At 35.6% G+C, this 23360-nt stretch overlaps 1 protein-coding gene across 2 annotated transcripts; it reads left to right on the top strand.

The window, feature by feature from the left end:
* Window positions 1-90: 90 nt before the first annotated feature.
* col28a2a (collagen, type XXVIII, alpha 2a) lies at window positions 91-22063 on the top strand. Of its 2 annotated transcripts, none has more exons than XM_083537917.1 (36): window positions 91-278; window positions 1954-2103; window positions 2608-3185; window positions 4160-4180; window positions 4275-4334; window positions 5646-5699; window positions 6068-6112; window positions 6307-6333; window positions 6576-6620; window positions 6733-6777; window positions 7007-7060; window positions 9732-9800; window positions 10144-10212; window positions 10419-10487; window positions 11375-11443; window positions 11810-11878; window positions 12947-13015; window positions 13284-13352; window positions 13488-13559; window positions 13661-13729; window positions 13930-14001; window positions 14192-14260; window positions 14423-14491; window positions 14566-14634; window positions 14718-14786; window positions 14875-14943; window positions 15535-15603; window positions 15709-15777; window positions 15910-15990; window positions 16170-16205; window positions 19648-19684; window positions 19793-20350; window positions 20600-20829; window positions 21012-21258; window positions 21554-21739; window positions 21906-22063. In XM_083537917.1, exons 2-36 carry the CDS (start codon window positions 1965-1967, stop codon window positions 21908-21910), a joined length of 3627 nt encoding a protein of 1208 aa, XP_083394043.1. In that variant the 5' UTR covers window positions 91-278; window positions 1954-1964; the 3' UTR covers window positions 21911-22063. The 2 variants fall into 2 exon arrangements, with proteins under 2 accessions (XP_083394043.1, XP_083394042.1); XM_083537916.1 differs by having other exon boundaries at window positions 92-278; window positions 21903-22063.
* Window positions 22064-23360: the final 1297 nt, after the last annotated feature.

Here is a 23360-nt window from a genome sequence, read left to right as displayed (position 1 = left end):
GACCTCTCCTCTTCTCCCCTCCTCCATAGCCATGGGCTAAGTGGGAGTTTTGGATAAGCCCATATAAAGATCCCTCCTCTCTTTAAAAGAAGGACTGAAAGCAGTAGGATCTTATTCACCAGCCCAGCTTTAAGATGCCCACCACTTCAGCACACTCACAAAACTGACTGGAATTGATGGTGTAGTTGATCTTCTCACGGGTGGCCTTTACACAGGGACACAGAACACACCTGGACAGATAATCATCATCAAGGAGCTTTACAGACTAGACAGATTGGGTAACTGCATTTATAATAATATTATAATAAAATAAAAATTATTATTACTATTAATACATGAGTTCTTATCAAAATTGTTGTGTTGTAAGATGAAAGTTTGTATTTTTGCTTGTTTAAGTGTAGAATTCTATAAATCTTTATTTATAAAGTATGTTGCACTTTACACTCTATATTGCACTGCTATGTGTTTTGCTTTGCATGCCAAAGTGGTACCATGGAAACCAATTTCATGACAATGAAAGACAATGTTTGTGCACCATTTTTTTCCTTTTTGCTGTACTTCAATACTGTTTCTGTACTCTGTACTCCCTAACTTAATAATAATAAAAAGAAGAAGAAGAAGAAGAAGAAAAAGAAAAAGAAAAAGAAGAAGAACCCTTATTTACATTCTTTAATTCCTTTTGGCCTCAAATTTAAATATTACAACCATAATATTATAAACTTTATGACACTTCATTAAACTGTAACTAGCCCCAGCTAAACAATTGTTAAACATACAGTATAAATCTTTAGACACAAAATATTGGCAATATTGTTTCAATATTTTATATCTATATAAGATCATCATGGTATACAACACAAAAAAAAGATGTCAAGTTCTTAGTAAAATAAGCATGACATTGGAGTCAGTGCTGTATATATTGAATAAGACTGGAACAAATTTATTTCAAAAAAGAGAAGGAAACGTTGCCAGCTGCTGTAGCAAAAATAGAATATATATATATATATATATATATATATATATATATATATATACATACTAGTGTTGAATCAAGTGGATTTTATTGTCATTGGAATGAAACAAAAAAAAAAACATTTCTATAGGACCATGGGGCAATATCAGGTAATGTGGCAGCATGGTACACAAGATAACATAAACTGCAAATACATAACAGTATTAGACAAGTAATAGAAATACAATAAATACATAAAAGAATGCAGGACTACAGAACAATAGTGAATACATTTATTATCACTTAGGCTGACTAGTTAATTGTTAGAATGACCTTACTAGCGAAGATGCAGTAGAAAAACTGTCCCAGTAGCAGTAGGATGGGATAAAGTGTAGAAGAGTAGAAGCATAATAAGCATTCTCTCTATATAAAACAAAATATTTGTCTCAGTAACATGTAAGTTTAGCCTTTTTTGTATTTTTTATTTATTGTTTTTACCTATGACAACATTTGAACCACACCAGACGGTGTAACTTTTGGCAATCACACTGAATTATGAAAACACTAACCAAATTACAGAAAGTGCCCAATACACATTTAGATTTTCGGATTCATACACAGTTTTGACAGTTTTTGTTCTTGCAAACCCATGATTCTACACCTAGATACACCAGCAGAGAAATGAAAATCAACATTATGTTTGCAAATTATATGTTGAAGGGATTGGGTAAAGGGTTGGATATAGAGAAGGAATACAAAGGGGGTTTAAGCTTGTGTGGCACCATATTTTACTTTTATAGGCTGAGTAGAAATGTATGTTTCATCTAACAATGTTTTCTTTCCAGTCCATTAAAATATAGTCATTACTGGAAATATGAAAACAAATGTAAGAAGGCTTGATTAAAGAGTAAAGTGTGATGTTTCAAAGTAATACACAAAATATTCCCTTAATAGATATGATTTTGAAACATATGGGGACTGAGCAGTTTATGTTGTTGCAGGCGTGTGAGCCATGGGTCAGTGGCTGAGCTGGCTCCTCTTGCTGGCAGGACTACTAGGGGTGTGGACACAGGATTATTATGAAGAAAGAACAGGCGAGAAGAGAACCAAGGTGAATGGTCAAACAACAAATGTCCTGAAATATGATAAAGGTAAGACTTAATTAATTCTTTACATTTATTAATTAATTAGGGGTAAATATTAATTATATTTTAAATACTGACAGTAATGTAATCTCCAGCATTTGAAAATATTCTACAGTCAGAACAAATAAAGAGAACCAGATAACCACCACTATAGGGTTTTGGTATACAATTTTCTTTCTCGTTTTGCTTCTCACACTGGTCATTATTTCTTATATTAGACCTCTGTGTCCTTATAGTCTTGTTATAGCCAGTTATGGCAATATATATTTGCCTATCCATAATGAGATTATCTGTTTTATTGAACAGTCACAGCCAAGTACTAAATCCTGGTCAGGGTCAAGATAAGAGTTAAAACTTGTGTTGTCTAGAATAATCCAAAACGTAAAATTGCAGATGATCTGTAAATTGTGATTTAGGTAGCAGGTAAGGGAACTAGAGTGCACGGTAAAGCTATCTATTATTACAGAAATACACATAAAATGTGCAATTCCTTTTCATTCTGTTTAACAGCATCTATCGTTGATGAAGACTGTGGTCTTGAATTGGCCTTCCTTGTGGACAGCTCAGAGAGTGCCAAGGGCCATCACCAGCAAGAGAAGAAGTTTGCAATGGACATTGTCGATAGCCTGCAGAGCATCCGTTTAAACAATGGGCGGAAATTGAGTTGGAGAGTGTCGTTGCTCCAGTACAGCAGCCATGTCATCATAGAGCAAACGTTCAGACAATGGCAGGGCACTGAGAACTTCAAAAGCAGCATTGCTCCCATGGGCTATATCGGCCACGGCACCTATACTACCTATGCCATTACCAACATGACAAAGATCTTTTCTGAGGAGTCCAAAACAGGTGGCATCAAAATCGCACTGCTTCTTACAGAAGGAGTCTCCCATCCAAGGAATCCTGACATCTTCTCTGCCGTAGCTGATGCCAAGAACCAGGGAGTGACATTCTTCACCATCGGCATTACGCACACTGCCAATGAGCCTGCAAACATTGCCCGTTTGAGGCTGCTAGCCAGTACACCTCCCTCTCGCTTCCTCCATAACCTTCAGGATCTACACATTAATGAGAAGATCCTTAGTGAGATTGTATGTATTAATATGGCACTTTTTAAAGCTTTTTCCTTTTTAGTCAGGGCTGCCAAAGCAGAATGCCCTCCAGTGATGTCACAAAAGTGTTTGATGAAGTACATTACCTTTGAAATTCAGAACACATTTTCATCACTTATCATCAGCAGATAGATGTTTAGTGTGTGCTACATTTCACATTAACTTTTAAAGTGCAATTCGAAATAAGATATAGAACACTAGGAAGTCTTTAAATCCATAAATTAGGCATATCTCATAAATTTTCTTTAAATGTGCTCTTAAACAAAATGGTTAAACTTTTATTGCTACTATATTGACATATGTTTATTTTTGTAAATCAGCTCGAAAGTCAGGCAAAATTCTTTACACTCTTTAAACCCAATTTGTCTGCAGGTTGCATTTGAACAGATGCACAAAAAATGTTAGCTATATTTATGTTTGCTGTAAACAGTTATCCTGTCATCCGTTCTTCTCTGGTATTTCCTCAAATCATGCCAAAAACTGTCAGCACTTGTCTTAAAGTCTTAAAGTGATCCACTTGGCATTCCCCTCGGTTGGATTAACCAGCAGATGTTCAGTGTATTCACTTTCTTTCATGTGTTTGTCCCATTCTATCTTTTTAATTGCAGTTTCTATTTAATGAGAAGACAGGAAAAATAAGAACTTAAAATAGAATTGTCTGATGCACAAACGCAATGGGGCAATATCAATTAAAGTATTTTAAAGACATTTCACTTACCAGGCTTTTGGCAATGATCATGTGAGTCAGGGTAATACCAAAATAATGTGTAGGATTATGAGATATGATTTAGGGATTCAGTAATAGTTTGGGGTTCTAGTATTGTTAATATCCTGGCAGTGTTGAAATATGTTTTGCATGGTACTGTTATACATCCTAACATTGTCAATCAGCTTCTCTATATAAATTGTATATAACTAAAATATCTTTTTTGTTTCTCTTTACCTCCTTACAGGCTCAACTAGCAGAAGATGGGGTAAGTAATCCTTTGCCTATTATTGAATTATAAGTACCCTTTCTTTTATATAATTTTAAACAATTTTAAACATTTTTTTTTTTCTTTTTAAAAGTGCCCTGTGTCTCAGAAATGTGCATGTGAGAAGGGTGAGAGAGGACCTAGTGGCCCAGCAGTGAGTATTTTCATTTTTAAACTTTGGAAACTATAGTCTAAGTTATTTTATTATTTGAAAATAATAATAATAATAATAATAATAATAATAATAATAATAATAATAATAATAATAATAATAACATCAATAATAATAAAACATAATTGATTAATATAATGAATATAAAAGTAGAATAAAAAAATAGATATAATTGAAGTTTGAGTTTTAATTCTTTATTTTTCACTTTAGCTTCATTAGGATCAGAATATCAAATATATTACCTTATATATTTTACTAAAAAGGAGCCACTTTTGTCTATGTATTGTTACTATTATTATTGTGATTATTATTATTATTATTAATGTGTTATAGTTAGAACACTTTCCAAGTTAGCAGAAGGATAAACAAAACGTAAACTGATATATTCGTATACTTGCATTGACAGCTCACAGTCATGTATGCATTGTACAAAGATTCTTTATATTATTATTATTATTATTATTATTATTATTATTATTATTATTATTATTATTATTATTATTTAAACATTTTTGGTCTATAATTTTAGGACTTTTAAGACTTCAAATCTAAAAACAGTAAGAGTGTACCTATTAAACTACATTTAAAGAATCGTTGTGATTAAGAAGCAACATTTAACTAAAAACGATGTGTTGAAGTCTCATTGTCCAGGAAGTCTTGGTTCGGTTAACGATAGAAAATAGAAAACTTTTCTGTGTTTAGCCATTAATAACATCAAGAACCATCTTTCCCCCTAACGTTTATTATCTGACCACAATCACAGAGTGTGAGATATATATATATATAAAGGTGAATACAGTATGTTCATGTGGCTTTCAATATTGTGGAGGTTGAACATGATCCTTTCACCTTGAAGCGACAGGAGATCACAGAGTAGGTAATGTGTGAGTACTAGATGTCTGGCAGCAAACTCATCATTATCCAGGTGCTTTCACTTTGTGAAGATTCCAAACATTCTAACCTTTGTAATTGCTCTCATGCAGATCAGCTTTCTGCTGAAAGACACACATTGCGTGGGATATGTAGTACACACAGACACAAAGCATTACCTATATAAATGCATATTTCTTTTATTCTCTTTTTTTTTTTACCGCCCACAGGTACTGGGTGGGTAGGTTTCCAAATATTTTCTTTAGTTGCCTATAGCTATAGAACTATACAATATTTCTTCATTCTGCTTTTGGCATTATTTCAGTAAGACATGATATCACTAGATTTTTTTTTCTTCTAATGGGTAGCTGAGACATATGTAATGTCTGCATTGCCTTCCAATAACACCAAATAATTTTACAGGGAAAAAAAGGCAGACCAGGTGAAGATGGTGCCCTTGGGCCTAAAGGTCAAAAGGTCAGAAACCCTCTAATCAACATATGTCTCTGTGTCATATTTGATGGTGTATGTGTGTGCATGTAAAGGCAACGGGGCTATTTCCTTAAATTGTTACATAGCTTACATTCCTCAGATGGAAGTGACACAAATTATGTCAGAGGAAAAAATGTGTTATATAATATATGGCTTGCTGTTGGAACAATCAGAAAAGTCACCTCGTCATTTTTTGTAATTCAATTCATATTTATATAATATAAAGATATAGAAGCTGATTTTACACAATGCAAGCCAATAAAGTGCCTTGTACATAGGTCTACATGAAAAGTAGTACAGGCCTGAAAAAGGTTTAAATCTTAATTTATTGAATTATTATCATGTCCTTCCAGGGTGAAAGTGGGTTGAGTGGACTTCCTGGTCGTGATGGCTCAGAGGTGAGTATGCCAGAAATGTCAGGATGAGTCTGGACTGGCTCAGAATAAGTTTATGCCAAGTAGCACCGTTATCAGCATTTTCCTGATGTTGCATACTGTTTATATAGAGCCAACCAGTTAATACAAAATGTGGGTTAATACATAAGCTAATACAAACATCTTTTTATTAATTCCTTTCATTCTTTTTGTTATAGGGTAAGCCTGGCTACAAAGGAGATAAGGTATGCTGATAATATTTTTCTTTTCTTTTTTTAACCTAATATTTTCTCAGGACATGTCCAGATACACATTCCTTACTCTTGTATTAATTTATTTTCCTAAATGTTTCCAATGTAATTTAGAACAGTTAGTAGTACTTTGTATACCTTTATAATAGATGTATACCTCCATAATAACCTGAGACTATAAGGAGCTAAAGTTCTATATTTATACGTCACTTTTACATTATCTTATCTGAACACAGGGAGACAGAGGTGACTGTGGCACACCAGGAATCAAGGGTGACAGGGTAGGTATACATATGGAGGTTTATTGTGTTAATTTTTCTATTTTAAATGTTAAACATACTTCTTAAGTACAATTTCAGTTGTTTCTTAATCTGCTATTAAATGACCCTCTAGGGTCCTGAGGGTCCTGTTGGTACAAGAGGAACCAGAGGTTTGCAGGTGGGTGAAAGCAAAGCCATTATGACACATCAGACCAATTACATTTGAGGTACCAAACAGTAAAATCTAGTAACATGCCCGATTTACTGCAGTAAATCAAAGCCAGGCAACAACTCTGCCATCATGAGTGAATTGTGCTATCATTATCTTATTTTCATAATTGAATTTTCAGTCATATAAAGTTATAACATATAATATTAAAGCACACCTGCTTGTATTTTACCTGCAGGGTTTACCAGGACCACAGGGTGACAATGGACCAGAGGGGCCTCAAGGCAAAAAGGTTTGTATCTTCTAATCACCAACAGCTGCCTACAGCATACAGATGTTACTTTAACATGCACACCTGGGGAAGTTCACATGACACAGGAAACCTGCAGAAATGACCATATTTTACATGGTTGCACCGGGATTTTTTGTTGAGCAGTCTGGCTTTGTGGCTAATTTAACTGCCGGAAGTATCTTGCCCAGTGACATGCCCAGTAGGGACTCGCATTCTCTTACGCACAAAACACATACCTTTTTATGCTGTCTTTATAACAGTCATGTTAACCCTTATATTGTGTTAGTGTCGAATTTCACCCGTTTTCAAGTTATTAGATTTAAAAACCACTATTTACTTTCTGTTGGAACAAGGCTTCATGATAGCCTCTAACACAGCTATTTTACCAGACAAATTAAACTGACACCATTTTAGTAAATTCTGAAAGTCTTAATAAATAAAAGTGACATCTGTGGTGCTATGGGTCAAATTTGATCCGTCAAGAATATTAACTGTTTTGTGCATCCATGAATCATATAAATGTTATAGGGTTCTCTGTAAATCGAATTTGGCTTATCTACCCACATTACAGACAAAGCTTACAGACACGCCTCTCATCCACCCTGTCTTCTTTACCCACATTGATATGAAAATTGATACTTTTTTGGGGGGTGTGGTGTGAACAATATAAACAGAATTGTCTGAACATTGTTATCTTTAAATAAGGCTCATGTGTATTATCAGTTTCATGCTGCATCATCAGTCTATTTCAACATGAGCAAGAGTTCCAGTCTCTTTGGGCTGTGCTCTTCATCAGATGTGACTTTTTGTTCATGATCATAATCCTCCTCATCCTCAGACACATCCTCCTCCCTGTCACTTTGCTCTCTGTTCTTATTATTACTTTCATGACCAAAGATATGGTCAGTAACCTCATTGACAGCTCATTGATTCAGTGTATGTAAGGTTATTGACCATATCTTTGGTCATGAAAGTAATAGTGAGGACTGAGAACAAAGTGACAGTGAGAAGGATGTGTTTGAGGATAAGGATTATGTGGAGTATGATCCTGAACAAGAAGACACATCTGATGAAGAGAACAGCCCAAATGGCACAGATGCTCAAAGAGAACTCTTTAAAAAAACTGACATTTTATGGTCATCAATCCCTTATGACAACCAAGGCAGAGCACCAACTGAGAACATCATCAGAATGAGCCTGCTACATTTTCAAGTTATCGAGACAGCATTTGAGTTGTTCATACCACAATCTGGTTAGAAGATCCTGCTTGAGATGACAAACATTGAAGGGGGGGGTTGACAAACACACTTGGTTGCTTACATAGGTCTGTTGGTTCTTGCTTTCTGTGAGAGCTACCATGTCACTTTAGACCTTTCATGTGTTGTCAAGAGTTATCCTCTTTCACAGTCGAGAGACAAGAGCTGCTCGCCATGCTAATGATAATATTGCTTCCATTAAGGATGTGTGGGACAAATGGTGAAGCACTTGCCACACATGTGGGAAACATATATGTAAGAAACATACTAAAACAATCACATAATGTGATTCATGCATATGGACGCACACGCACCTTGTCAGTGTTCAGTATTCAAAACATTCATTTTAATGCACATGCACAAACAGACACAAATTATGTTGTCATTGTTCAATTTAAGAGCGAGAAAAATGTGCTATTGTTAGATGTTCAACTTGAATTAGCAATTGTAAGCAAAATTAAGTTTGCAAAATATGTTGGCAGCTTTCTAACATATTACAAGGGTTAAATGACAACTATGACATTTAGTAACATCAGTAAGGTGAAGCCAAGAAAATTCTAATGGCTTCTGTCCATGTAGCAGCATGCAGTCACCATTAGAATAGAGAAGGTGAGATACATGAGATGTAAGGTAGTCGAAGATCTTGCAATGATCTTTTTTTTAGGGCTTATTGAATTATAGTATTTTACTTTGTATGCCAAACAGGCTAAAACATGAATAAACCTTAAAAAAAAAGAAAAAAAATGTTTCTCATCATATACCTTATCTAAAGGAGGTGCAACTATAAAAATATTTGCACAGGATTATGAATAAGGATTACAGCCATGTTGGGGCAACGCTTCTTTAAAATGAGTTACAATTGCATTTTTGTTGGCTAACAAAGTTAGGACATTATTCAAATAATAAAGCATCAAAACAGGCCCATGGTTCAGCAGACATGGTGAAAACTGAGGGAAAATATCAAGTGAAAACATGTTTTAATAGTTTTTTTCTTCTTCTGAACACTCTACTTAAAGTTTCTGTACAGCTTTTACTATACAATTTTAACACCCAGATTTTCTTTTGTTTTATGTTTATGCTAGCTCCAAGGCATCATGTCTGACAGAGATGAGCTATAACTTGTTCTGATCTACAAAGCCAAATACTTTACCACTGTACAGAGTGGCAAACAGATTTGAACTGACTGAAGACATGGCTTGATTACTTGACTTGACATGACTAATTACATACTTTTGACTGGTAAAGTCAGATTTTCCACTTATTTTAGAACAATTTATGTTATATATTTAGATGAGCTGTAGATGACAAACTGAATGAAATCAGTTGCATAGTATTATTGCATCGGAGTTGGAGTACAACAAAGATCATGTGTTAACTCTTATTTTTAATGCATTTCTTATCTTGTGCTACGGCAGGGTGAACGTGGTTTGCTTGGTCCACCTGGCCTTCAGGGTGAAACTGGGATTGGACTTCCAGGACCAAAGGTCAGTGTCTTCCATGCTCACTTTTACCCACTTCTTCACCAGATTATGATTTCATGTCCAAGTTCTTGACAATCTCCTTTCTTACCTTATATTATATTGGATAAATCTATTAAAACATATACATGGTAATTGCAAGCTTACTGGTCCAACCCCACCCCCAGGCTTTCACACATTCTTTAAAATTTTTCTTCAAAAAGTTTTTTTATTTCTTCACTGCAGAACTTACTGTAGGCAATTGGCCTGGCACTATCAATCACTACAAAATGCAGTCTAGAACAAAACCTGGATTTATGAAGTCATGGACACATGATATGATCATGTTATTCTGTTCATTTATCCACAGGGTGATATGGGATTTCAGGGTAGACATGGTCCTCCTGGCCCAACAGGAATTGGAGAACCAGGACCTCCTGTGAGTATACAGCAACCTATTACCAAATACACCTTACGCTTTTCCTTAAGATATCAGAAAGGCTGTTTTATTAAATAAATGCATATCTAATTTACAGCTAATAAAATTATTGCACCATAAGAGTACAGAACTATAACATGATTTCTGCAAAAAATGTGATAATGCAATTCACATAATGTAAAACTGTAAATATATGTTATGATCAGGGGCCTCAAGGTCCACAGGGTGTTCAAGGAGAAAAAGGACCACAAGGAGAAGGATTTCCAGGACCTAAGGTAAGTACAATTATTATCTAATAACAATAAGCATCATTAATTTATTATATTGACGTACAACCAAAATAGGATTTTACATGGCAAAAAACAATATATAATAACAATTAATATGATACAAAATTATTGATAAAGTAATTCCTAAACTTTGTGCCTTTTTAATTTGTTGAGCAGATAGATATATGGAGCCAAGTTAAGTTTACAGGCTTTTTTTTTAAATCATGTATGTGAAGCACCTCTAGATGTCTGCACTACAATTAACCTTTCCTACTATAGTTCATATTCATTCACTCTATTTGCACTTTTATTCTCCATGCTGGAACATGCAGAGAAAATAAAAAGACAAATCTTTCCCCCACAATGTTTCCCCCACAATGTTGAAATTATATAAAACATATAAGAACAAATAAGTTTTTCTATAAGCAATGATGTTGAAATGTTTCATTGCATTCGCCTATTTCTTATTCTGTACATCAAAAAATTTTGTTAGTTTTACATATATCAGTTATTATTACTTTTCATAGTAAGGTCATATATTTTGGCACCCATGAATATCTGTGATATCACCAAAGTTTTGGTAAACTCATATTATCCATATACCCATCAAAATTATTTCAGTTCCATTCATATCAGTAGTAAATGAATGTTGGACTGCTTCCATCAGTGGGTGACCAAGAGAAACATAGACAATAGCAGTTTAAAAAAATACAGTGTCACAATTAGCAAGATTTGGGGGAAATTTTCTAAAAGGAAAAGGTGTTTTATTATCTTGGAATGATTGTGAAGACCTAATGACAATAGCAAGTATGCAGTCATTTAGGCTTAATGGCAGTAGAGAGAAAGGGGCATGTCAAGGTCTGTGGGCTGATGACATTGCTTTTGTTTGGCAGGGAGACCGGGGGCCGGATGGACCAAGGGGCCCAAGGGGACAAACAGGCGCTGGAATCAAAGGAGAAAAGGTGGGATGTAAATAAATCAGCTAATGAATGGTGTTCACACAAATACACCATGCTTGCCCAACAAAAGGTGTAATGAAGTACATAAAGGATGGGCAAAGGTCCTTTGAGAAAGCATTAGCTATGCGGGGGGGGGAAGGGACATGGGATTTAACAGATGGGATGGTAAAAAAAGTTTTAATTCTAATGGGAAAGGCTTAAAAGATTTTCAACCTGTATTATAATTACAATATTTAGTTAATTTTACATAAGAAATATGCATTAAGACCATGACACATTATTTGCATTAATAAGCATTTACTTTAACTTATTAAGGTCATCTATAAAATCATACAGAAAAATCTGACTTATTTGTCTTGCGGTGTTTAGGGTGAGCTTGGGCATGCAGGGCCTTCAGGACCAGTTGGGCTTCCTGGGATTGGCATTCAAGGCGAAAAGGTACTTTTACATTTATATTTATGGTATTTTGGCAGACTCCCTTATCCATAGTGACTTACATTAATCTCATTCATAGGTACCGTGATTTAAGTACTAATGAATAAACTATTGTTCCTTATTCCACTATGATTAACTCCATCCACTTATTTAATTTAATTAAATTTTAATTTAATAAAATTTTATCTTATTTAATTTTATTTTATTTTATTTTATCCACTGCTCACCATTAACTTATTACCAATGTATATATACCCGTTCTCTGTTTATAGTAATTTATATATATATATTAAAGCAATATATTATGTTCACCGTTCACATCCTTCAGTAAATCTCTGTGTATAGTAATAGGCATCCGCATATCATGTTCACAATACATATATATATTCATCTGTATATTATTTTTCATAGTACATATATATTCATATTCATCTGTAATTGTATTCATAGTACATATATATTAATCTGTATATTATGTTCTTAGTACATATATATTCATCTGTATTCTACATTTATAGTACATATACATCTTTAAATTACTGTTTATAGTCTATATTACCATTCTATTTAACTAAGTAAATCATGTAAACACTGTATATCCTGCACTTGCTGTTATTGCACTCTGGTTAGACCCAAACTGCATTTCGTTGACTTGTACTTGTACATGTGTAATGACAATAAAGTTGAATCTAATCTAATCTAATCTAATCTAATCTAACAGGTGTACTAAAAAACCCTACTCATCTTTAATTTTTTTGTGGAGGGGAAAAATATTAGGATTTAATTTACTGATTATTTAAATTGCATTTTTTAGTAAGTGTTGTCAATATCATGAAAAAGGATTAAGCATTAGTATCTTCTAATGGGAGTCATAGAACCATGTTTGATTTGCATGATCATTTACTTCATATAATTTAGATGTATCTATTTTTACTAAGATTTGCAATCATCTATATAGACCCAAAACAGGAATTTCAGGGTAAAATATTTCAGGAAATATTAACTCTTAGCATTACTATTACTTCTGAATAAAATATTTTAAAACATCATTACAATTTCATTCATAAACAGGGTGTGGAGGGTCCAAGAGGGCCTCCAGGAGGAAGAGGGCTACCAGGAGAGGGTCTTCCAGGACCAAAGGTTAGTGTTACTGATTACACACTATATATGATCATTACTTGTGGTCCACATTTTAACCTGCATTTCAACTGTATTAAATATTCATTCATTCATTTTCTCCCGCTTATCCGTAATTCGGGTCGCGGGGGCAGCAGTCTAAGCAGGCCCTCGCCTTCGACTGCTGCCCAATCCTCACAGCACCGTCCCTTACGGTCCCTCCTGCAGGTGGTGAGCCCACGGGAAGCTGTATTAAATATAATTTTTATTATTAATTTGCATCATATTTTAGGGTGAACAAGGATTACCAGGAGAGATTGGCAGCCCAGGAGAGAGAGGAATTGGAGAATCTGGACCAAAGGTTCCATTATGCTAATTTTTCATTTTATTAAGTAATTAAACACCATAATGCAGAGAAAATATAATGGTTTTAGGGCTTGTTTTTGTTGATTTGTAGAGAAGTGAATGTACAAACATATTTTTTTTATTTCACAAGGGTGAGCCTGGTGCAGGGGGACTGGCAGGTTTACCAGGACTTCCTGGAGAGGATGGCGCTCCAGGTCAAAAGGTAGAGCAGACAATTTGTATTTAATTTAACACATCAATATATTAGTTAATGTACCTTTCAGATTAAGCAATGTACTCTTTACCTATCTTTACCTTTATTAGGGAGAGCCTGGATTAACAGGCCTGAGAGGACCTGAAGGTGCAGCAGGAATTGGCACACAAGGAGAAAAGGTTCATCATTTGACAATAATTGTTGTTACACTAGATTTATTATAAAATCTTGAAAAAAACAAACAAACAAAAAAAAAACATATATATATATATATATATATATATATATATATATATATATATATATATATATATATATATATATATATATATATATATATATAATATTTGAGTCAAATAATATTTACTCTTTCTACCAGGGAGACCAGGGCCAGCGGGGTGTCAGAGGATTACCAGGCCCACATGGAATTTCAGGCCCTTCAGGTGCCAAGGTGAGAAGCAACTGTCAGTATACATGTCATCACTGTCCAAAATGACCCCCTACTCAGCATCAGTCTATTTCCACAGGTGTTTAATCTTTATCCAATGACACTATGATGTAAAAAAAAAACAGCTTGTAGCTGCTAATCTTGTTTGAATGAAGATAATGCTGTGCTTCAACTTTAATTGTTGTCTTTGTAGGGAGAGCCGGGAACACCAGGACGATTGGGCATGCCAGGACTTCCCGGGCGAGCTATTGCAGGACCAAAGGTAACAAAGGCAAATTGCCAAACCATGCCACATATTCTGGAAAAAGTTTATTGCAAAGGCATATTGCCAATGGAAAGAACCATTGTGCCAGCACTTCATCATACCCAGATATGAAGCACATTAAAAGAATGACATTATGACTTCATCTCTATGTTTCTTTAGGGTGATGTGGGGCCAGCTGGTCCTTCTGGACCAATTGGAGAAACAGGTTATGGGCTCCCAGGTCCAAAGGTATGTAATATACTCTAAAATACTCCAAATAAAGCACACACATATTCATGTTTGCTGTACTCTTGATACTTTAGGGTGACCGAGGCAGTCCTGGACCTCCTGGGCCATTTGGGCCAAAAGGTGAAGGATTTCCTGGACCAGTGGTGGGTATATTAGTACACACAAAGAGCACTAGACCACCAGAAAGTTTACATACCTGTCACTTAAAATTATTTGCATTTTGCAGGGTCCTTCTGGTCTCCCAGGTCTGCCTGGGGAGCCAGGACCTGAGGGCATTGGCTTTCCTGGTCCAAAGGTAGACCACAGCTTATTTTCAAATAAGTATTCTAAAGAGAAATGCATGATGTGGGTTAAATAAATTCAGCTTAATATACTTGTTTCAGGGTGACGTTGGTTTTCGAGGTTTACCAGGTTTACCAGGCCCACCAGGTGAAGGGATTCAAGGCCCTCCGGTAAGCCCACAATCATGTTTACATTTTGCTTTCACACACCCAAGTAGAAATGCACTAGACTAGAGTTCCTGCTAGAGTTTGTGGTGCTCTAGCTGCTTTGCTATGCTAAATTATCCTACAAAATTCCAGTTGCATTGCATTTTAGTGATTTTTAGAGCAGTCAAAGTTCTATTATTCTATCAAGTCATACAAAGATTTGGTCCAATGCCCCAATTAAAGTCATCGTGGAAGGGGAAAGTGTAAGTCTTGCCATTATAGCTTTTGAGAGCTTGTGAAGTCAAAGAGTTGTGTTTACAAGAATGTAGTAAATGTTTCTAACAATAAAATCTGTGTCACAGTCCACAATTGATTACAACATGAATTGTTTGACAACACAGTTGTAGCTCAGTTTATGGGCCTGTATATATCTACCCCATGGTCAGCAGTAATGAGACTCTCAGACAACAACTCTATATTATCCTACATGTCCAGATAATAAGAATGTATATCTTTGAAGTAAATGTGTGGGTTAAGTTTCTTAGTTTCTATGGTAGCTGACTAAGACAAACTATCTGTGTTTCTTTAATTAACCCTGTCGTCCTGCTGTTTAAGGGCAACATAGGAAGGCCAGGACTACCAGGACCAGCCGGGCCCCCAGGGGAAGGCATTCAAGGCCACAAAGTAAGTTCATAAAATTTTTCTGATCTTGAAATTTTGCTCTTTGTAACACTGATTAAAGGTTATCCCAGTGAATCAGCTTAATATTTTGCCGTGTAAATGATTCAGGGAGATCAGGGACCACTGGGTGTCACTGGACCAAGAGGACCACCAGGGGAGGGACTCACAGGTGTTAAGGTAAAGTGTCTGTTTATCTAGTTATTCTACATGTGCATTGGTAGGCAACATTTTTATGCCACTGTAATCGAACAATTTTCAAATGTGCCTTCTTCTCCTGCTTGATTACTTCTTCATCCCTTTCTCCTCCAGGGTGATCGAGGCTTGCAGGGTGAGAGAGGAATGAAAGGCATTAAAGGAGATTTTGGTGACCCTGGACTCCCTGGACAATCTGTGAGTCAGAAAATTAAATACTGTACATTTACTTTGCTTAATTCAGTTTAAAATCTAGATACTATATTACTCCACCACATTTAATATTATTTAGTGTGTCCTGAATTGATGAATGTATTAAGAATTATAAAATGCTGTTTCTCTGCTGACAAAAGCTTTTATTTCTGTAACTATCATAGGGACGGCCTGGAGAAAAAGGCGAGATGGGCCTTACAGTAAGTTTTTTAATGAATCCACTAATAAAATTTGATGTGTTAAAATATTTACATAGGGGCATAATATAAGTGAAAAAATATGGGTGTTGAGTCAACATCGTTCACAAAGTTGAAGTGTCATTTGAAGTGTACTTTCACATGATGCTCAAGCATTAAAAATAAAACGTAAATAATTAAAAATTATTTAAAAGTTCTTTTCAACATTGTCTCACACTTCATAGATCATAGGTCACATTTGTCACATTTATAACATTTACATTTTCAAATTTAAATTTAAGGTTAAGGCAAGTTCAATCTTTGAACAGCTCAATTCACAGAGAATCCAACTGAACTGTCCTCATTCAAGTGTATTAGATTTTTCCATTCAGTGGCTGCTTTTTTATTTGAAATTACATTGCCTTTCAAAAGTTTGGAAACACCTAGTATTGAATATATTGATAAACACATACATGTTCCTTTTGTTTAGTTTTTATGATTTACTTTATCAAACAAGTATATAAATGTACAGATATTAAAGTTTATTCTCATGGAAAAGTCCTCCTTCTCTAAAGCATCATCATCATCTACTTTGCTATGCCTATTGTAAAACTTGTAAAACCTTTTTGACCTTGCGATCCAGTTCCCCACAGAGTGGTTTAATTCCAGTGGCTGGGCAGTCCATTTAATCTCCATCCGTTATAACCAATAACCATTTGCTCTCTAAATAACGCTTGGACAGAGCTTGGACATTTGCTTTGAGAAGAGGCGGGAAGTAACAAAGTACAAATACTTCGTTACTCAAATTACGTAGATTTATCTGGTATCAGTACTTTACTTCACTATTTATTATCTGTACTTTCTACTTTTTACATTTCCAAACCAGGTTCGTTACTTTAGTTTTAATCTACTTGGTGAAATGTAAAAAATATTTTCTCATTGCGTGCTGTTTTCAGCTCATCAACCTATTTCTTGTCTTTGTGTGGCTTTTTCAATCTGGTGTAACATTTCCTGGCTCTCACACACCACAGATGAAGGCTAGTTTATGAAGCTAAGAATGAACAAGGCAGAAGGCAACAAGAAATACGGGACAAACATGGATGAGACAGAGGGAGTAGCGATGTTAACATGACTGAGAATAGAGGCACTCCTGATCATCATCATCATCTTTTCTCTGCTTGTGTTCTATATTATGGCTATTCAGCCTGGTTTCATTCCTTAGGTAACAAAATTTGAAATTCGTTTTTGTATTAATATATTAATTATGGCTGTCAAAACCCGTTAATGCAGTTAATTTTAACAGCACAAGTTATTATTAGCACGTGATTAAGGCAGCAAGCATTTCTGTTGGACAATTTTTTATAATATATATATATATATATATATATATATATATATATATATATATATATATATATATATATATATATATATATATATATATAAAAGGCAAAATCAAAACCTTCAACGCAAACACGTTATTTATGATGTCCTTATAAAAATATATAAATAAAACCAACTTAATTGATGTGCCAAGTCACAAATCAGCACCAAAATATGCCATGATGCACACAGTGTACCCTCTGGGGTCGACAAACGCACCGACGCGTTTTTGCCATTTTTTTCCTCATAACGCCTAAACAGATTTAAATCACTCTGTCTTTTTTTGGTTGTATAGATGAGAGCAATACATCATTCAAATTTGTAAAGGGTGTGCTTTTATTTGCATACACATAAAAATGCTCTGCAAAATCTCTCTTCACAGACAAATAACACAACCTGAATCTCAGGTTATTTGCCTCACAGAAATATTTAATATATGAATAGGTAGCTCGAAATGTCAAATCAAATACAAATATTCCCTGATTATGTAATCTGTATGAAAGTTAGAAGAGGTACAGTTTCTTCAGTATCACCTCATTAACGTCCATGCTGAAACATAGCAAAGGTTCCGTTTGGTACCTTATGATTTACGTAATTCAAAACACATTTTAAAACATTTACAACAATATTTTGTGTTCATGCTCTCTGTTGAGTATTGTTTTACTTATAATAAACATACATTTGCACAAAGCATAAATATTTGTCAATGCCCATGTTGATTACAGTATTAAAAAGGTACATTTAGAACAGATAAAAAAAATGTGCAATTAAGTTGTGATTAATCGTGAGTTAACTCATGAAAAAAATATTATTAATCACGATTAAATATTTAAATCGATCGACAGCCCTAATAAGAATATGATTTGACATCCAGATACCAGCGTGACACTTAAACGGGTAGTAGTAAAGGCTACTTTTTACTTAAGTAAATGTCAGAGCCCAAACTTATTTACTTATACTTGAGTATAGTCAGTACTTTAACTTTTACCAGAGTCTTTTTTTTTTAGTATCTGTACTTCTACTAAGTGAAGGATGTGTGCACTTTTGCCACCTCTGGCTTTAAGTCATTGTCTTGTTGCATAAAGAAGTTGGTTCTAACTAGCCACAGTCCAGATGGAATTGCATGCCATTGGATTATGGAGTGATTGCCAATTTGGTTCAGTATTCCTCTCCTTTCATAAGTTGATAACGTTCCCTGCTCCAGAACAACCAAGCCAAGTCAAGAAGTCAAGAAGCTTTTATTGTCATTTTAACCATATATAGCTGATGCAGTACACAGTGAAATGAAACAACGTTGCTCCAGAACCCAGGTGCTACATAAAACAACATAAAACAACAATCACAGAAACAGAAAAACACAGGGCCAAGAACTAGTGGAAAGATCCTCGCCACATAAAGTGCATGTGTGCAACTGGTGCAAACAGTGCAAAAGACATCACAAGACAGTGCAAGACAACACAGGACAGTGCAGGACAATACACAAAACACAAAATAGCTCCGCCAGTAAACCTGTCGTAACAAAATAAGGTGCACAGTAGCAGAAAAATGTAAACAGAATTGTGCAATTCAACAATAGCAGCAATCAAAATAAAGTGTACAGTGGCAGAAAGATGTGGACAGAATATTGTGCAAAAGAACAAATCCCGAAATATGTGCAAAAAAACCCAAATCATTAGTCTTGTTTTTTTCCCCTCTTTATAATAATAAACAATCATGAAACAGATATAAAAAAGAAGCGAAAGAGAGAGTGGGGCATACAGACATTACAAAAGCGTAGAAAAGCATACCTTTGTCACCTAGAATGTCAAGGTTTCAAGGTTTTTTAGACATAGGTTCAAGACAAGGACAAGGTTCTGACATGTACTTCTCCCCTGTACATAAGTTCTTCTGTTAGATTGATCTGTCCAATGAACTTTCTTCCTGTCATTCACTGTCCAATTCTTGTGTTTTTGCCTTTCACCTAATTTGTTGCATATAAACTAAGGGAACATGCCTTTATCTCAAAAACAATAAAAGTCTAGGTGTTTCCATACTTTTGAGAGGCATTGTAATTCATGTCTGATTATCTGACATTACTTTCCAGAGAGAGGACATCATTAAGCTGATCAAAGAGATCTGTGGTAAGTAAAATAACTCACACAGGTGAAACAGGATATCTTACAGAGAGAATGTCTTTGCATTATCTGACCTAAAATTTTGTGCTTTGTATGCATTACTCCTATTTCTAGGATGTGGCATTAGATGTAAGGAGAGGCCTATGGAGCTGGTGTTTGTTATTGACAGCTCTGAAAGTGTCGGTCCTGAAAACTTTGAAATCATAAAAGACTTCGTCATAGCACTAGTGGATCGCGTCACAGTAGGCCGCAATGCCACGCGCATCGGCCTCGTCTTATACAGCCTGGAAGTCCATCTGGAATTTAACTTGGTACGCTACATGACCAAGCAGGATGTCAAGCAGGCTATCAGGAAGATTCCTTACATGGGTGAGGGAACGTACACTGGTACTGCTATTCGAAAGGCTACTCAAGAGGCTTTTTATAGCGCCCGCAATGGAGTCCGCAAAGTGGCCATCGTCATCACTGATGGACAGGCAGACAAGAGAGAGCCTGTGAAGCTGGACATGGCAGTGCGGGAGGCCCATGCTGCTAACATTGAAATGTATGCTCTAGGAATTGTTAACACATCAGACCCTACACAGTCTGAATTTCTCAGGGAGCTTAATCTCATTGCTTCAGACCCAGACAGTGAGCACATGTACCTCATTGATGACTTTAACACCTTGCCTGGTGAGTGTGAGTTTATAAGTATGTGGATTAACAGTTTTATCATTTTGATGCTTATGGCTTTTAAAAAAATATATATTTCAAAGATTTTAACAGTGGCAGAAAGTCTCAAAGACAACATTCTGTTTTTAGTACAATCTCCTAATGAACTAATCAACATGTTTTATTTCATTATAAGATCATTCTTCGTATAGTTATAATTGTAGCTTAGTGTCATTTTCTGATACATGCAGTATTGTGTCTCCTCTGCAGCTTTGGAGTCTAAACTTGTAAATCAGTTTTGTGAGGATGAGAATGGAGCACTTATCTACAATCGCATTACCAATGGCAACGGACACAACGGATACAAGCATAATGGCTACGAAAATAACAACAATGTCTTACACGAGAACAATGGCTATGGGAGACATCATGTAGAACAAATTGACAGGAGGGTTCCTTACTCTGAAGCAAAGATCAACCCTGCTCCTTTCAGTGGAACGGTTTGTATAGTATTGAAAAATATGACTTACTGTGAAATACAAATGTAAAAAATAAATAGATCTAAATATTGTTGATAATGTTTCACTATTATATTGTATTGAATCCTTGGATTAAATTAAGTTTCTAACTCTGATCTGGTTTTATTTTTCATCTTTTTTTTTGTTTGTTTTTTTATCCCCAGATTGATTCAGAGAAGAGTCCACAAGATAACCACAAAGCAACTGATGTCACGAAATCTGTTCCACCTGTACAACCTTTACGGCCTGAGATCAGCACCCCATCTCTTACCAGCATATCATCACTACCTTCATCATCATCATCATCATCAAAATTGCCCTCCTCTTCCTCATCAGGATCTGTTATATCGACTTCTTCAGTGAATGTAAAGCCCCAGCCCCAGCCCCAGCCCCGCCCTGTTGTAGTCTCAGGTAATAATAAAATAAATAAGTTATATGTATGATTGTACATAAACATGCAAAGATTTTATTGGTAGCTAGTAGTAATACCATGTTCAAACTCTGTAGCATGCATTCATACGTGTTGATGTCATATAAACCAAGACCACCATATGTCTTGTCCATACCCAAGTGCAATTGTTGTGTTTGTACAAAAAAACTGCACTGAATGTAAAAATGTGGAAATGTGAAAGGGTTCATGTTCAACTAACTTACACATTGAATCTATGCTGACTTATGTTCCCTGTACATAATTTATTGTGTGCAGCTTCTCTGGACCCTCGTTGCTCCCTTGTTCTGAGCCAGGGAACGTGCCGAGCATACATCATCCGCTGGTACTATGACAAACAGGCAAACTCCTGTGCCCAGTTCTGGTATGGAGGCTGTGGGGGCAACGAGAACCGCTTTGATACTGAGGGCGAATGCAAGAAGACATGCGTTCTTACTAGTATAGGTAAATTACCCAAAACTACTACATAATCAAATCTAGGCACATTGTATTTGGTCAAATTGAAAATTGTGTTTCAGTACTGTCATAAACATCTACTCTTTATTTCCCTTTTATATTCATTTCCTTGCATATATATGCTAATCTATATTCACTCTTTCCTTCACAACAGGTTAAACTGGATCTCAGAACAAGATCATTTTACACTGGAAACAAATTGAATTAAAAATCGCATTAGCTCTTCACCATCTTCCCTGAAACTGCCACCAGAACATTACACTTCCTTGCAAATTCAGCAATTATGTTTAACAAAAGTGTAAGAAAGAGAGAGAGAGAAAAAAAAAAAAAAAAGATTACTGTGATTACCTGCTCCATACTAGAGCAGTGCTTATGAAGTAACTCTGCCTGTTCTCTTTTCCTGTATGCCCAGATCACTCATTTCCTGATATACCTCTCCTAATGTTACCTCTTTTTTGGTACCTTGTAGGACTTTCTGCACTGCGTTTCATTAATGTTTTTCAGTGATACAATTGTTTTTGCTATATTTTGTCATAAAAAATATATACAGTATCTCACAAAAGGGAGTACACCCTCACATTACAGCACCTTATATTTGGTATATCTTTCAAGGGACAATAATATAGAGATAAAACTCGGATATATTTTAAAGTTGTCAATGTGCAGCTTGTATAGCAGTATAGATTACAGAGGACAGATAAAGTTATAGTCCTCTATATTTAGAGGACAGATATAGTCTCACCATACAGCCATTATTGTCAAAATAGCTGTCAAAAAATGTGAGTACACCCCAAGTGTTAACAGCTGTATGTCGTGTAACCATGCAAAGCTACATATTCTATTCATCATGTTCATGTTTTACCATGGCCAGGATCATACATGGGTCTTCCAAGACAGGTTTCACTCAAAACAGGCCTTGTGCTTTGCATTATTTGCAGAAGCTGGCTTAAAAAAACAGACGCTTGAGTGTTGCAGCATTGCTTTAGAGGTTGCAGAAGCAGAAGGTCCGCTTGTCAGTGCTCAGACCAAACGCCGCACACTGCAAGAAAATTGGTTTGCATGGACGTCATCCCAGATAGAAGCCTCTTGTAAAGCTGGCTCACAAGAAAACATGCAAACAGTTTGCTGAGATAAAGATAAAATAGTTTGGCTCAGATGTTTTTATGTGTGGTGATCCCCTGGTGAGGAGTACCAAGAAAATTGTGTCTTGCCTACAGTCAAGCATGGTGGTGGCAGCATCATGGTCTGGGGCTGCATGAGTGCTGTTGGTACTGGGGAGCTGGGGTTCATTGAGGGAAACATGGACTCTAACATGTACTCTGACATTCTGAAGCAGAACATGATTCCCTTTCTTCAGAAACTGAGCCAAACGGCAGTTTTCCAACATAATAACGACAACTCAAACACACCTCAAACAAACCTCCAAGATGACAACTGCCTTGCTGAGGAAGGTGAAGGTGATAAAGTATGTCTCTAGAATCAATCCCTATTAAGCACTTGTTGGGCATCCACAAGCGGAAAGTGAGGAAACGCCAACGCCAGCAGCTCCATGATGAAATTATGGAATAGTGGAAGAGGAACCTAGCAACAACCTGTGCAGCTCTAGTCA

This window comes from Silurus aristotelis (assembly GCF_946808225.1).
Source record: "Silurus aristotelis genome assembly, chromosome: 3".
Taxonomy (NCBI): Eukaryota; Metazoa; Chordata; class Actinopteri; order Siluriformes; family Siluridae; genus Silurus; species Silurus aristotelis.
Note: the sequence above shows the minus strand (reverse complement) of the source record. Positions and strands in the feature narration are given on the sequence as shown.